General features: G+C 35.2%; 1 protein-coding gene across 2 annotated transcripts in view; it reads right to left on the reverse strand.

The window, feature by feature from the left end:
- BRDT (bromodomain testis associated) overlaps positions 1-17,320 on the reverse strand; it is a 46,997-nt gene that overhangs the window by 15,054 nt on the left and 14,623 nt on the right. Inside the window, exons 12-15 of one of the 2 annotated variants that reach the window (XM_057745006.1) lie at positions 10,551-10,603; positions 8,477-8,488; positions 7,605-7,773; positions 1,357-1,457 (exon numbers count right to left, since the gene is read on the reverse strand). In XM_057745006.1, coding sequence (XP_057600989.1) covers positions 1,357-1,457; positions 7,605-7,773; positions 8,477-8,488; positions 10,551-10,603 — 335 coding nt within the window. Of the gene's footprint in view, positions 1-1,356; positions 1,458-7,604; positions 7,774-8,476; positions 8,489-10,544; positions 10,604-17,320 lie in introns of both variants that reach the window. The other variant, XM_057744996.1, reaches the window with a different exon arrangement.

Raw genomic sequence — 17,320 nt, forward strand, 5'->3', positions numbered from 1 at the left:
AATTTTTATTGTTGCCCCCCCGGCCCCTCCCTGCTTGCAGGATCTTAATTCCCCAACCAGGGATTAAACCTGAGCCCTTGGCAGTGAAAGCGAGGTGTCCTAACCACTGGACCACCAGAGAATTCCCAGGAAAGGCGCTTTTTAAATGGTTCTTATCAAAAACAGAACACCCAAATTAAAAATAGGTAATCTTTTTTTTTAATTTCACATTGGGATATATTTAAAAGTTCAAATATTAATAGAGAGAGGTACTTAAATAAAAATCCATAGACTAGTTTTGTAGACCCCAAATTTACCCAACTCAGAGAGCTTTAGAAATATGACTGTAGTGGGAATTCCATAAGACCTAAAACTATTTCTCAGAATAGTATTCCTACATGATACTCCTCATTGGGAAAAACTGCATCATCAGAATAGTGTGGACACTACTGTACACTTGATAGTAAGGGAAGTTAATAATGTTTATGTTGAACACAGTTTCTCCAAATATGTTCCATCCATATATTGTTGATTATATATATAATTCTAAGCATTAGTAGATTTAATCAGTCCCTTCTTTTTAGAAGAAAAACAATGGTGTTGAGGATGCTACTCTTTCTGGTTTTCCTTCTCCCTCAGCAGCAGATTCTTTTCATTCTCATGAGCTGGGTCATCCTCCTCTGTATCACTTCTCATCACCACCTACAGTTAATTCTTAGGTGATTTCAAAGATAAGCATAGGCAATCTTTGATGATAATAGCTATGAGCAGGGCAGTATGTAAGAAAGTCAAAGATTCTAAGAATAAGAGAACACAAGGGCCAAAGCAATATGCTCCTCATGGTGAAATGTCAGATATTCCTAAGTGTGCCTAAACACTAAGATTTATCCTAGTACTTACAAGGATAAATGGAAGGAAGGGAGGGAGAGAAAAAAGGTGATATGTGAATATCTCATTGATAGTTTCTGACAACTGCTAGATTCAAATGTCTAGAAGAGTACCTGGTATATGTAATGTATCCCAAACATCTAGAATACTTGTTGAAAGACTGATCAATGTGTGGTTTGAGATTAAGTACGTGAAAGGTTCCATGAGGAAATCACCTACAACAGATTCTGAAAGAGTTTTATAACATGTGTTAAAATCAGGATAGCTGGCAAATACCAACATTACAGAGTTTACAATTAAACACAAATAGGGGACTGAGGAAGAGTGCTGCTCATAGTTTAACTTTTTTTTTTTAATAAGTAGGCAAAAATTAGGCTTAGAGATCCAAAAGTCATTCAAATTAGGGATTAAATACCTCTCTGCCACCCACTTCTGTATTCAATTTTAAATCCCTTCAAAATTCGTGAGAAAAAATAACATTACTCTTACCTTTTGCACTGGAACTTGACATTCTGATTTTAATACCATTGTGTCATTTTCACCGGACTGATATATCATAGTTAGGCCATTCAAGCGTTGTTCAGAATCATCTAGGTGCACACATTATTAGAATAGTATAGTCAAGTTATTTCTTCTTTATTCTCCAGAATCTGACATCTCTCCCCCCTGCCCCCGCCCCGGTCAGTTGGATAATTGTAATACTGTAAAATAAACATTTTTCACTTGAAATTTTACCTCCTTTATCTCTTTTCTTCTTCTTTTTTTTTTTTGTTAGCATAAAGTATAGCTGACATTGTGGCTCACCTACAAAGACCTATTTTAGCTGTCCCCATGGTATAGCAGTCTTTCAGTGTGTAAACTGACCTTAGCTCCAGGGACGGGTCTTCACTGGCCAAGCCAATCGTAGTAATCCTACCCCTACACCAGTGAATCATTTAGAAAAGAGGAGGCCTAAGCCACTGTAGGGCTTCTAGGGAAAGATGCTTCCTGGTAGCCAAATTGAGAACAAAGAAAATAGAAAGAATTGAAGAACTAAGACACCAGAAACCTAAAATACCCAGTGGGGGATAGAAGTAAGAAATGCAAAATGTTATTTGACTCTGAGGGGAAGAGAACAAACCACCCAATCCTATTAACTGTAAAGCTAACAAAATTCCTTATTGTGTGAGCCGGTTTGGAGCTGAATTATCTGCATTTGAGATCAAAAGCAGAAATTTAATTAGGTGTATGAAATTTAATTAGGTCATTTCTGTTTCAATTTATCCTCAGCTCTTGTCTACAGGTCCTAACTAGTAGCAAAAGGACAGAGGAAAAAAATGAAAACTGAGTTGCTATCTTTTTGTTAATTGGCTCAAACTCATAAAATCCTGGCCATTTAAGAGTTAGAAGCTTAAATGTAAGTTCCTGTATCACCCATCAATTCCTGTGACTGATTCTCTGGCTAAATCACACTAGTTGAAGTTGAGGCTTGAAGAAGGGACATTAAAGGACAGGAGTGAGCATAGGAGGGTGAGACAAAACAGTCAGAGGACGGATGAATGAAAGAACAAAGTTTAAATTTGTATGTCCCTAAGTGGCCCAATGTACCTGTTTTCTCAGTTTAACAGGGAATGGAAAAATAGGGAGAAAAGATCTAAGTACAGAACTACATCCCTTCTCTGCTTGGGGTCAGATATGTCAAGAGAAGTAATTTCTAAACGACTCACTTTGCTGACTCTAAGTTGGTACGTGCCATTATCAAGAATTAAAGAGGAAAGATTTAAATGTGGTGATTAAAAGGGGGAAATTCAGCTTTAACATGCTGTCTTTGACATGCCTATGTGCTGTTTAAGATATTCAGTAGAGGGGCTTCCTAGGTGGCGCAGTGGTTAAGAATCCGCCTGCCAATGCAGAGGTTGCGGGTTTGATCCCAGCTCCAGGAAGATCCCACATGCCGCGGAGCAACTAAGCCCGTGTGCCCAAAAAAAAAAAAAAAAAAAAAAAAAAAGATATTCAGTAGAATCTTATAAACATGCCTGAGGCTTGGATGCTTGAGTTGTAAAAATGAGACCAGAAGTCACAGACATCAAGAAAATCATCCAGGAAGAATGTACAGATTGCTGCCTTCCAACCTTTTATATGCCATAATAAGTAGAAAATGATCAATGTGTGGCATACCTGGATAAATGGGAAGTCAGCTCCAAGCCTACTGCTATGAGAGCTGAGGGGGAGGTCCTAGCTTAGTAAGCCTATGCTTTGGAATAGGGCTAGAAAAGCCTGAAGTAAAGTAAAATGATAAGAGGCTTAAGGATGTAACTCAGAGTATTATCAGCATTAAAGGCAGGCAAATAAAGTAGGTATCTGTAAAGAACATTCAGAGATGGGATGATCAAGAGAACAGCGTCACAGAAGCCAAGGAAGTGTGTCAAGAGTCCAACTCTCTGAAAAACATTTTTCACATGCATGCCCTCTGCCACCTCAAAACACTACAAAACTCATCTTTCCTCAGACATCTGTTCTTCATCTGTGTTCCAGGTCTGTCAACCTGGATCAGTATCCAGCCACTATCCTCTGAGCCACCAAAGCTTATACACCCCTTTGTTATTAAAACCCAGCATATATTCATCTTTTGCAGATCAGCTCACTCCACTCTTGTGATTTCTTTCAACTTTCTTTCCATCACTTAATTTTTTGTACTACTGCAACAGCCCAGTTGGTCTTTTCCTCTGATCTCTATTCCCCATCCCTCCAACTGACCTACACAATACTGGCAGATTAATTATGCTAAAGCATACTCTTTGTTCAAAAAACCTTCATTGGCTTCTCACTGACTATACCATTACAATCAAATCCAAAGTCTCTTAGATACCGAGGTTCTTTATGATCTGAACCTGATCTACCTTTCCAAATTTATTTCCCTGTATTCCGGTTTATTCAACCAAAGCTTTAATGACACTGAATTATTGGTCACCTAAATACCCTCATTCGTGTTGTCCTTCCATCCAAAATGCCTTTCAATCCTACTATACATGAAAATACATCTTTCAAAGAGATCACAATTCTGCCTTCCTCATCTCCTTAAATTTCACTTTTGCTTCTTTTAGGGCACATAATTTTTACTTTATATACCAGTTGTTTATTTCTCCTACTAGATGGCAAACTCCTTGATTTATGTTTTCATTTGCTGTGTTAATTCACATTGATACGACAGCGTAAGTTTAAAAAAAAGAATTCTTAATACAACTGAGTGAAGATTTTTTATGAGCTAAGTTCACAAAGATAAGTTTAGTAATCCTTTGTGACTAAAAACTTCAACTTATTTTAAGGAAAAAAAAATCAGACATCTTCCAGTTCATGTAGAGATGATGGCAAAGGTTTTTAAGAAAACTGATAACAAAACTTCAACTTCATAAATATTTGTGTAATCTAACATTTTTGCCAAACTACAAGAAAACTTAAGTAAAAAAATTTTTACTTTTGTTGTTTAAAGATTTAACCAAAAATTTATTTTCCACCAAGATTAAACTCCAGAGAAGTAAAATTCTATATACATTTTATAGCTTATATACATTTGCAGTTTCCCTTGGGCATAGTGCCACCTACAGTTGGCAAATGCAAACCACTTTGGTTCTGAAAACTACTAAGTACAGTAGAATAGACATTTGGCAACATCCAAACTTTCCTAACAATATTTTTTTTTTTTTTTTTTAAATTTTGGCACACGGGCTTAGTTGCTCCGTGGCATGTGGGATCTTCCTGGAGCTGGGATCGAACCCGTGACCTCTGCATTGTCAGGCGGATTCTTAACCACTGTGCCACCTAGGAAGCCCTCCTAACAATATTATGCTACTCACAAGTCACATATAAACAGAAATTGAAGGAATACAAGAAATGGATCCCAGACTTCTAGGTGGCGCAGTGGGTAAGTATCCACCTGCCAATGCAGGGGACACGGGTTCGATCCCTACCCCAGGAAGATACCACATGCCGCGGAGCAACTAAGCTCGTGTGCCACAACTATTGAGTCTGCACTCTAGAGCCTGTGAGCCACAACTATTGAGCCCATGTGCCGCAACTACTGAAGCCCATGTGCCTAGAGCCCGTGCTCTGCAACGAGGGGCCACTGCAATGAGAAGCCCGTGCACCACAATGAAGAGTAGCCCCCGCTCGACGCAACTAGAGAAAGCCCGTGTGCAGCAACGAAGACCGAACACAGCCAACTAAATAAATAACTTAAAAAAAATAAATTTATAAAAAAAAAAAGAAAAGAAATGGATCCCAACCGAGACTTAGGTACTTAAAGTCTGACTTAAAATAGGAACAAGAGACCACCTTGACTGCATTCTTTCCATTATTTTTCCATGTACTTATTCTTCTTCAAATCTATCCCTATTATTCTCCTATGAACTTACTATAATGAAAACAGCAACTTTTCCCTACTCTAGTGCTTTCTGATTGACCTTCAAACACGTTCAAATCTCTCCGATTTCAAAATTCAAACAAAACAACCTCTCTCCCAAGTCTTACAAAAACAAAAACAAAATACCTATCTTCCTGTTAAAGCCACAGCTATCTTCCCATCTTCTTCACCAGCAAACTTCTTGAAAGACTGGTTTACATTCAGATTCCATTACTTCTCAATTTACAAGAATCTGCTTCTGCCTCAATCACAATAACCACAAAAGCTTTTATAAAAGCAAAAAATCTCACATTGCCAATTTTAATCTTCTCTCCTCATTCCTCACGGTACTTTAATGCTTTGTATATAGTAGGACATGATACTCGTGATGATGATTTCCTTCTAAAACCATATCGCCTGGGCTTCTATTGCACCGTTTTTCCTTTTCCTCTTAGCTTTGATTACCTCTTCTTTTAACTTATTTTTTCTACTTTTACTGAGGGAGTTTGGTTACCTAGAATTTCATCCTTGTTCTTTTTCCTCCTGCTCTGTATACATTTTCCTTCATTCTTATGGCTTCAAACAGCTTCTACATATTGGTAATTTCTAAACATAGATCTTGTTACACCCTGTTAGTTCCAGAAACCTATTTCTAGTTATATACTTCCAGTTGGATATTCTGCAGCATCTTAAACATGTCCAAAATGAACAATGCCTCTTATTTTCAAGACAACTATTGGATAATACTCTGGTAAGACACTTATTCCAATAAAGCTTAGTAATTCTGCCACAAAAATATCTAGCCACATCCTTTCTGTACTTACTGCCTTAATTTTGGTCCTGATGATTTCTTTCCTAGACTATAGCACTCAGTTTCCTTACTTGGTCCCAGTTATATCAGAGCATCTTCATCTTAGTCCAGGGGTCCCCAACCCCTGGGTCTGCAGCCTGTTAGAACTGGGCCGCACAGCAGGAGGTGAGTGGCGGGGAGCAAGTGAGCAAAGCTTCATCTGCCGCTCCCCATCGCTCTCTTTACTTCCTGAACCATCTCCCTTCCCATGCCCCACGGAAAAAGTTCATCCACAAAACCTGTCCCTGGTGCCAAAAGGGTTGAGGATTGCTCTTTACTTCATCCCCTATATAGGAAGCAGCAATCCCTTCCTAACGTAAAATCTGATTTTGTTATGCTCTTGTTTGAAGCTACTTGTTGTGTGCAAAATAAAAGATCCAAATGTAGCACTGGTATTTAAGGTAATTTATGACCTAGAACAACTACATCTTCAGTTATTCTCCTGTGTACCTTGAAAATATTTTTTCAGAAAAAGATGGATATAAATATTTCATACTTTGGAACTTTGTTTATTCTTCTTCCTGGGATGCTCCCCCACCCCCACCCCCAGTGTTGCCTCAGATATTTTCTCTCTTGATCGCCACTCCTTCTCCACAGTCGAGAGCTATAACTCAAGTTAAATACAAAATGGAATATTCAAACACAGAATAGTAGGGAACTTTTACTAGAAGCAATAAAAGAGGATCAAAATTTGTGTTCCTCTTAATCTGTGCTTCAGTAAAACAGCTTAGAAATTTCTTCTGCTTTGGAGAAACCCCTGCCATTGGAAGGCCAGGGAGCTGTCTAGACAGAAGGAGACATGGATATGGAATATTCACATCTCTTCTTGTCTAGGCCTGAATCCATTTGTGTCTCAAGGTTCAGGCACTCCATAAGCCCAGCTCATCACTATCAGAGAAGATCCTCCTGTGCCACACATCCCCAGGAGAACCAGGCTGAGAAATGAGATACAGTCACTTCTGACAAGACTAACAGGTAAGACACTTATAAAGTCAAATGAACAATATAAAAATTTCCAGTTTTGGAAGATGTTTTTGGTAAATAGGAACCACCACTAGGGAAGTATTTCTAGCCCAAGTTTGCTTAACTGTAAACTGTTTTAAATGTTTATAACTTCATTTCTCTACCTATAGAATCTCTATCTTTTCCCTATTCTAATCCACCTTTCCAACCCACACAGACATTATGGAAATTAGAGCAACATTTCGCAAGTCTGCTCAGAGCTTGCTATGAGCTATGGCAGTGACAGGTTTTTATGTACGTCCACATGCCAATGTATATAATCTATATGAAAGTAAGTTGTGTGTGAACTGTATATACAATTTTATTTCATTCAAATGTAATGAGTAGCTCTGGGTATAAAGCAACATGCTTCAGGGATTATTTCTAGCCTGGAATTTACTAGTTATGATTTTCAGTATTCCAGATATATAACACTTAATGTAATCTTGGCATTTTCATTTAGAAGTCAGTTGTTCAATCACAGTCATTTACTTGCTAATTTCTTACTTGAAAGAGGCAGAATTTGTAAAGATGAAATGTTTTCCACACTCTGTAAATGTTCTGATTCTTGATTAAATACTAATTGGTGGTGATCTGGTGGTGTTCCACCTGAACACATAGTCTGATGAACCAGGCTAGCTTTCCCAGAGGTTGTATCTTGCACAGAAGATTGTATCTGTTAAGACAAAGTTAAACAAAACTATCTTTCAGAGCTTTAACCACACAAGAAGTAAAACTAAGAAAATAGAAACACAAGAAGATAGAATATAATTTAATACTGTCTTTGAATATGATATTAAATTGTCACACAAATTTATAAGGTTTAATTATCCCTATCTTACAAATGAGAAAACTAAGGTTTAGAAAGATTAAATAACTAGGCCATCATATAGCTTTTAAGTAGAGTCAAAGTCTGTGATCTTAGTTACTAGTACAATAGACTTATACATACGTTATTAAACAGTGATGCTGGGCCTCCCTGGTGGAGCAGTGGTTAAGAATCCGCCTGCCAATGCAGGGGACGTGGGTTCAATCCCTGGTCCGGGAAGATCCCACATGCTGCGGAGCAACTAAGCTCGTGTGCCACAACTAATGAGCCCACACGCTGCAACTACTGAAGCCCATGCGCCTAGAGCCCAGGCTCTGCAACAAGAGAAGCCACCTCAATGAGAAGCCGGTGCACTGCAATGAAGAGTAGCCCCCGCTCTCCACAGTTACAAAAAGCCTGCATGTAGCAAAGAAGACCCAACGCAGCCAATGAATAAATTAAATAAATTAAATAAATTAAAAAAAAAAGTAATGCTTAATTTAAAATGCTTTCCTGTGATCTACTGAAAATAAAAACTGAGCTTTTATACCAAATCTAGAGACTAATCCACTTTCTTTACCCCCTTTTCCTTAGTGAATTATAGATATAAAAGGAGGAGGACGTTAAAAAAAAAAAAATCACATGATGATTGACCCATAGACTATCAACAAATTCTGATTCAGTATTCTGTTAACTGCTTATTAGGAAAAAGCTGTATTATAATAGCTAATATTTATTTAACACAATGTGCAAAGCAGCAAGGTAAACCTTTTATATAATTCTTAATTTCTCACAATAATCCTATGAGTTTGGTATAATTATTATCCCCATTTACTGTTTACAATAGGACTTGGATATAATGAAGGTAACATCTAAAATCTCACATCTATTCAGTGGCAAGCTAAGTTACAGTACCGAAGCCCAGGTACTTATCTACTAAGCTCCGAGTTACAGAAGTACAGAGATGAATAAGAATATCTTCCTTCTCCATCTAATAAAGGGGTTAGAGTGAGTGAGTTGATAAGACAAGTGTATGAATACCTGTGCTAGCTGGACTAAAACTAAGGCCATAGGAATGAGTATCCCAACAATAATACAGACCCACGCCCAAAGCTTAAAGTTGAATGCTGAGCTTTAAATCAGCAAAACATCACTTTCTGAAATACACAAATACGTGCATTTATTCATGATCCTATAAATATATTTCCTCTTTTGTCTTAAATGAGCATTTTGTTCTTCAGTGAGTGACACTGAAAAAAAAACTTGGTCACAAACAGATCATAAAGATAGCATTCTATGTGCTATGTACTGAGAATTATTCCAAAGGTTGTTCATAACTTGACATAATTTTCTGATTCTACTAATATCTATGGCAAGACAGATCATCTGGATCTTCCTCCCACTTAAAAACCTTTGAGAGCTCACACTTACCTACCAAATTAAATATTAACACCTTATTTAGGTGTACAAAGCCCTCCCTGTTATATCTCCAAAGCCAACTAATCCCGTACAAACACCCTCTGCTACCATATTTCCCTGAACACACCTCCTGTGCTTTTTTTGGCACTCTTGATGCTACTACCTCTGTTTAAAAAAGTAAGTTCCTAATCAGCATGTTGATATACTAACCATTTCTTCCCTTTCCCTATAATTTAAAACCCATTTTAAGCATCCCCTCTTTCAGGCAGTATATATTAATATATCCCTCCTTCATTTTCTCAATAACTTGTGAATATAGATGATTATAGCACTAATCACACGATCTCTTAACTGTGTGATTATATCTCTTCTCACAACTAAGAGCTCCTTCAGGATAGTATTATTTATGTTGTATTCCCTCTAACCTAAAGTTAGATGTTGTTAAGCAAGGTTATGATTTAATAAAAGGTATACACCTGTAATTCTATACTTGGGATGGGTACCAAGGATTAAAAGTTTTATGAGGATGATAACCTGAATTAGTAGTAAAAGATAAAATTATTTTTATCCTTTTCAAAGCATGTCAACTACTAATCAAACAGAGATGTGCTAAAATGAATAGTTGATCATTATAAGCTTTACCTTTAGAACTCTACCATTCCCCTACTACCTTTTTGGGAGAAATTCCACCTTACTGTGCATACCCTACTGCAGCAGTCCCCAACCTTTGTGGCAACAGGGATCGATTTTGTGGAAGACAATTTTTCCATGGATGGGGGGTGGGGTGGTTCAGGCAATAATGGGGAGCAGCAGATGAAGCTTCGCTAGCTTGCTCAACTCCTGCTGTGCGGCCCAGCACCAGTCTGTGGCCCAGGGGTTGGGGACCCCTGCCCTACTGTATGCACACGGGGACACGACCATCTCTCTGCATTTAGACTCTCAAGACTAAACCAAAACGTCCAAAATTTGTTCTACTTGCCTGTTTGACTTAATATAAAAAAGTCACATCTTATTAGAAAAATGTAACCAAATCATTTCACTATTCAATCTTCTTTACAAAGAAATCTTTGAACATTTAGGTGACAAATTAGAATGAGTGACAACTCTTCATGTAAATAAAATCAAAAACAATTTTAAATTTTAAAAACCTACTACTATACCAGTGAGTTACAACTTATACAATTTTAAAATTCTAAGGTAAAAATGAAGAATTAACTTACCTTTACTTCCTCTTTAGGAGAATCATTCTGTTTTACTTCAGTAAATTTAGGAAATATTTCTGCAAATGTATACAAATAAATATTTTAATATTTGTCAACTTAAAAAAATTACCATCATTTAAATTATAATTTTTTTCATATTAGAATGAAAGTGATGATTTTAAGAAAATAGTCAACTTCTTAAATCAAGAATTTCTTACATTTACAAGTTTTTTGCCCTCTTGGAATCAGCCAAAATTTCTAAAGGGATATTTGCTTTGAAAAAGAATATTTTCTTTTCCACATAATGGAATAACTATTCCCTCACAAATTTCAATTGGATTATTAGGCAAAAAGAACAATGTGTTACTTCAGAGTAAAGAGCTTGAATAAGTGATAGTTTAAAAAGAAGTTACAACAGAGATAAGAGTTTAAACAAGCAGTACCAATTACACTAAAATCACCTCTGACCAAATAGCCATTAAGAGACTTAATTAAAATAATTAAGAATTTACTGCAAGAGAAGGGTATGTCATTATCTGAGAGGATACAGTCCTTTATTAAAAGTGAAGCTATTTGATTATGCATGATAAAGTCTGCTTTGCTTGCTAAGCATTACAATAAAGATCCCATCTAATTAATACTCTATTTATTTCCAAGCTATCTGGCAGCCTCAACTACACAGCAACAAATGTGTTTTATAGCACCTCCTTTACCTTTAGAAATACCTTTACAGCTGACACTGGCAGGAGAGTAGATATAAAAAGAGATCTCTCTGACATGGTGCGCAAAGGTTCCTCTTTCTTGATCTTACAATTGATTCTGGTGCTATTCTCCCCAATCAGAAGCCTAAGTCAGTGTGGTAAAGCACCAAACTGGTAGTTAATGCCTTGATCCACCTCTCCAGGCCAGCTTTCATGAGCCACCTGAGCATTATCTGCGTCAGGCTTCAGGGCACCAAGGCTGGTCAACACCAAATCTTATTCAAACTTAAAACATTCTAATTTTAATTACCTTCTGCCTCCTGAAATGCCATCAGTTTCCACTGGATGTGTTACTGTTCTTTCCTAAAATGTTTGATGCTGGACATTGTTAAAATTGCTAAGTGCCACTCAATGACGTGCTTTAATTTAAAGAATTCAAGTATTTAAAATGACATGAACCATCTTAATGTCACCCCACTAAGTATTATTTTAAGTGTTGGGGGTTAGGTGGAAAGGGGAAGGGAAGCAGACAGACTGCAAAGACAGGGTATAGATCCAGGTAGCTTTCACATTTAGGGGAGAAATTATGATTTCAGCTTTGAACAAAGAAAAAAAAAAACAGACTTCATTAATACGACCATATAATATATGTCCATCTATACATCTATCTTAATTATCCAAGTATGCACCTAAACAAATTATTCAATGACATAAACTTTTAACTACAGTAAAAATATAACATACCACATTAGTGTTCTGATGAAAAATTCAAGGGCATTATCTTAGTTTTCTGACATAAAACTAAAGCACAGAACTATTATAAAAACTAGCACCTCAAAATCTAAAATGCACTAGCAAAAGGCAAAGATTTTTAATTAAAAAAAAAATCAAAAACACCGAATATATTGTGCCTCAAAAGAGTCTTAGACTATAGATAGATGAATAATGACAACCTAAAACTCAGTATTTTGCTTCTCATTCTACTCTTACATGGCTGACTTTCCAGGAACACAGTAAAATAAAACTGCATATTTCTGTTTATTTCTGAGTTCCTGGCCTTTGGAATCAAAAGGCAAACATATACATTTTCACCATCAAGCTTAAGACCACATTTCAATAAATGAAGAAGCCCTACCAGGTCTTACACACACTAATAAAACTGAGCACTACAGTGACAACATATACGCTTGTCAACTAACTTCACCAGGGAACTGTGATAACATGTATACCTACCTTATGAGGATCCAATTAGATGACATATGTTAACTACTAAACAAATGAATATTTTGCACATTATATAATGTGTTTTATTTTCACAGCTCCTTAAAAACCTCAATACAAAACTCTGATTGGAAAGTTTTCATTTCAAACTAAGCAAAAATTTTAATCACAGAATCAAAAAAGAGCCAGAATCAAATATTTGATTGAAGGGTTTGTTAATACACATCACCTATCAAGGTTCCAGAGACACCAAATATTATCAGCGAGCCAATACTGACTAAAAAATTTGATAAACTGAATATGAATATAACACCACATATAATGTAAAACCAGAATGCAATGCCATTATAGCAGAAAAAAATTACTGAAGATTTTTAAATTAGAAAAATAAATCATACTTCTATTGTATAGGACAGGGTACAGAAAAGTGATTGGAAGTCATTACCTTATTTTATAGGAAAGAATGCATGTCCAGAGATGAATGATTTGCCCAAGCTTACTGCCTAATGTTCTACTGATAAAAATAAAGCACTTTGAATGAAAAAAACCTGCTCCCTTTATAGAATGTTTTGGTACTTTAAGTATGTGGTACTTACTTAATATAGAAGAACTGATTATAAGCTGCCTCTTCCTTTTACCAAAGTCATTTTAACTACAGTTAGAAAGTGGAAACAAACAAAACACCTAGACTGATGATTCTCAAACACTGCAGCACATTAGTCACATAGGATACTTTTGTTTTGCTGTGTTTTGACCAGCCACATGGGATCTTAGTTCCCCAACCAGGGACTGAACCTGCACCTCCTGCATTTGAAGCGTGGAGTCTTAACCACTGCACCAGTAGGTAAGTCCACACATGGGATACTTTGAACACTACATTTACCTGGCCAGATTTGGACACTATTTTTAAAGTTTTACAGGTGATTCTAATGTACTGCCAAGGTTGAGAAACACTATTCTAGACAGCATGTTTATTCAGTAAGACCCAATTTGAACAGAAAATTTTTAAATGCACATGACAAAATTTATCCCTATTTCTAAGACTCGTGGCTCAAGTACAGACCTCAATATATGCTTGTTTTTAATCAAGACTGGGAACTTGAATTTATCCTTCTGGGGCTTTAAAAACACTCTAATTGATGAGAAACTAATGTAAGTGTAAAATATTTAAATGATGAATACTAATCATTTCTCTTAAACTTTGTAGCTTGAATAGTGAGAAGTACTCCAAACTGCCATTTCATACTTCCTACATTTACTAAGCCATCCTCCCCCTTAAAAGGTAAAATAAAATCTAAACTTGAACCAAGTTTGTCCTTTTTCCTTTGCATGAAAAAAAAACTGCATCACTGTCACTTCTACAGAAGACCTGGGTTGTAGCACTAAAAAGAGAAATTGTTATTTTATTCCTACATTTAAGTCACAGTAATTAAGAAAGTTAAAAAAAAAAAAGGAACAATTGTTACTTAAAGAATTTCATAAATTTCACTTTCAAAACATTACACTGATGCCAATAAGAGCAAAAAGTCCAAAATATGAAGTGACAAATTCACTTTGTCTTAACCAGGTAAAGAATTGATGCCATAACCATTCAATTTGTGTATAACTGTTTTAAGAATTGAAATGATAATCATTCCCGAAAAATATTCTATTCCACACTGATCAAATATGTGAGCTAACTTTTAGAAAGTTCCTGAAGTTATTTCCTACAAGGTTAGAATCAAAAAAGCACTATTACCTACCTATGAGCTGCTCCATTTGATGGTTTCTCAGTAATATTATTAAATCTGTTAATAATATTCCTCCCTATTATATCACTCAAGATAGCCATACTTGTTGAGCATTAGAAAACTCTCAATTACTTGTGTGTACATTCTAGCACAGCCTAGTTAACGTAGGATATATGCATCTGGAATTCATTTTATTGTCAAGCCTCGATTATATTTTTGATCTGGCATTTAATGATATTTGGGGTTATGAAAAATAGTTTAGAAAGGTTTTATATTTATACCAATGTTTAATCATCATTCTTTTTTTTTTAGATAGGATTTTATTTATTTATTTATTTATTCATTCATTCATTCATTCAGCTGCATCTCATGGCTTGTGGGATCTTAGTTCTCCAACCAGGGATGAAACTAGACCCTTGGCAGTGAAAGTGCAGAGGCCTAACCACTGGACTGTCAGGGAATTCCCAATCACTGTTCTTGATTTACCAGCACATGACAATTTGCATATGCCAATGTAACTCAAGAAGATAATTTAAGTGGCAAAATCAAATCACACTGAAATTTGCAATTAAGTACTGCAAATTCTTCTAGCCCACAGTTTTCTTGCTTATATTTTTCAAAGATTTGGGATTTCATTACAACTCTATCTTGGAATTGATTTAGCATCTTGTTTGAAATTATAATTAAAGAATTAAGTTCCTTGGAACTTAACTCCTCTGCCATTTAATTAATCCCATTTAACAAAGCAGAATTAGTCCTTATTTTTCAAACTTGCATAAAATAAGGTTTAAGAGTACACAGAACATAATAATTTAATGTGTAAACAGCTCTAACACTATTTATAACATTTAAATGTTTTTCACAGATGTCACCCTTAAAACATTTTAGCACACCTCAACAGAACAGTCTTGCAGCAAAGAGAGCAACTCATAATAGAAGAAAACTACAGAAGCTTAAAAGTCAATACAGTTAATTTAGAGATCTGTCCTTGATAACAGAAATTATAAAAGACTGTGACTTGGTTAAGAAAACTGCATACAGTCTCAAGTTGCTATAAAAATCCAGGAAGACAGGTATTAAAAATTAGATTAAGAAAAAATTACTAAAGATCAATATCCTCCATCAGAAAAGAATTTCTCACAGAAGTTTTCAGAAGAGATTCCACTATTAAAATTTTGGGGAAATGAAATTATATGCATTTTGAATAATCCTATTTTGAATAATCAAAACTCTTATTTAGCCAGAGTTCTGATAATCAAGATGTTCCTACTTTTAAGTTTCAGCTCTTGACAAATCCTAATAAATTTTAAAGTTATAAAATCTTATTTATATTTTCAGTTAATTTTTACTTACATAACAAAGTTTTTGCTAATATACCTAATTTTCACAATTATATTTTCTCCACAGCCCCATTTCCCCTCACCCTGAAACTTAGACTTGGGAGTTATCATCTGCTTCTTGATAACGTCATGTACATAATTAAGAATGGTAGATGCTTTGCTTATTTTTACAATAGGTATAGCTATTGATATGGTCTGAATTAATTATTTTTCACAATTTGCAGTCCTTTTACTTACAGTTTTTGTTGTTCTCAGGAAAGTTAAAAAAATGTTGTTCGCTTACACACTAGAAATCAAGTGTCTTACAGTATTTTAATGGGTACGACTGAAGTTAATAAGAGAAATGGTCCTATTGCTTCATTTACTATTTTATTTTATTAAGCAAAGATATAATTGTTCTTTCTCCATTAAGTTAAGCATTGCATTTGCAACTTAAAACATACATATACAGTGTCTTTCCAATGAAGTACATAGTTGGTTCATAAAACAATGAAAATTTCAAAGATAAAGGATAACTCATACTATGCTATCATATTAGAAGACAAACTGACCTTAGTGTCACAAACCTATACATTATCTATAAAGTAGACTGAAATATAAAAATTTGCTACTTTGATTTTAACTGTTTTTAAAAACACCCCCCGTTACTTGAAAAGGATGACATCAAACAAGAATGTCAGTCATAAAATGAAAATTAGTGTTTTAAAATTAGAATTCTGAGGCTGAGTTATTCTGCTAGACAGTTAGGAAAATATAATATATACTACACTATTTTAAGAACACAGTAGATGAAAAACATTCTCTCCTTCAAGCAACATATTGGAAGATTCTATCAGAAACTGATAATTCAAATTAAAATTAAGGTATTTCACTGAAGTACTCTGAAGTACTTTTCTGCTAATACTGAAGGTATTTATTGATCAGTAGTGAATATATAATTAGATAATTTAAAGAGAGTTTTATCCTACAAATAAAAGACAAAGTGCTCTAACTTATTAGGCCATAAACGCTTTATTAGATGAAATTACAAATGCTAATCACAATTTAAAATACTAAATGCAACTTAGAGTTTTTCCAGCATTTTTTATGCTTAAAAGTCAACTATAAGGAAATAATGTATAATGAGTCCTAAATTAATTTAAAAACTTTTCTAGTATGACAGATTTCAACAAAAGTAAAAATTCTATTTATTCTAACAAAAATGTTTACCACTATATACTTTAGAGATGTAAAAACAAAATGCAGCCATCAGCACCACAAACCAAAGACAACCAAAAATGAAACAATGTACTGCAAGGCAGCAAACCCTTACTACCAGACTGAAATAAGAGGGATAATTTTTACAAACGGTAAGAATTCCTGATGTGACAATATTCTGTGTGGGATGTTTTAAAGAGAACTGAGTTTCATGACAAACAAGAAATGTCTCATTTAAAATAAAGCAAAATTTTAGGCCCAAAGTGCCCTATATTTGAATGTGCCTTTTGGTGAACAATGATGGAATACCTCTGCCAAGTCCGTATCCTGGGGGCAGTGATTACCTGTTAATTACATAACCATCAAAGAAAGAGTACAAAGAAAACATAAATGAATTAAGCTTGATATAGCTGATGATAAACTATATAAGGCAATATGGTACTTCAGCATAAGTGAGAATCTGAATTTAAAGTACATTTTCTATAAATGGAAGATAACCTACAGTGAAGAAAACACGGAAGTGAAAAAAATCTGTTTTACACAGTTTCTGGGATGACTGGTTTCTTAATTCAAAATGATTATTCAATTCAGAATATATTGTCACA

The sequence above is a fragment of the Hippopotamus amphibius genome, chromosome 1 (assembly GCF_030028045.1).
Source record: "Hippopotamus amphibius kiboko isolate mHipAmp2 chromosome 1, mHipAmp2.hap2, whole genome shotgun sequence".
Classification (NCBI taxonomy): domain Eukaryota; kingdom Metazoa; phylum Chordata; class Mammalia; order Artiodactyla; family Hippopotamidae; genus Hippopotamus; species Hippopotamus amphibius.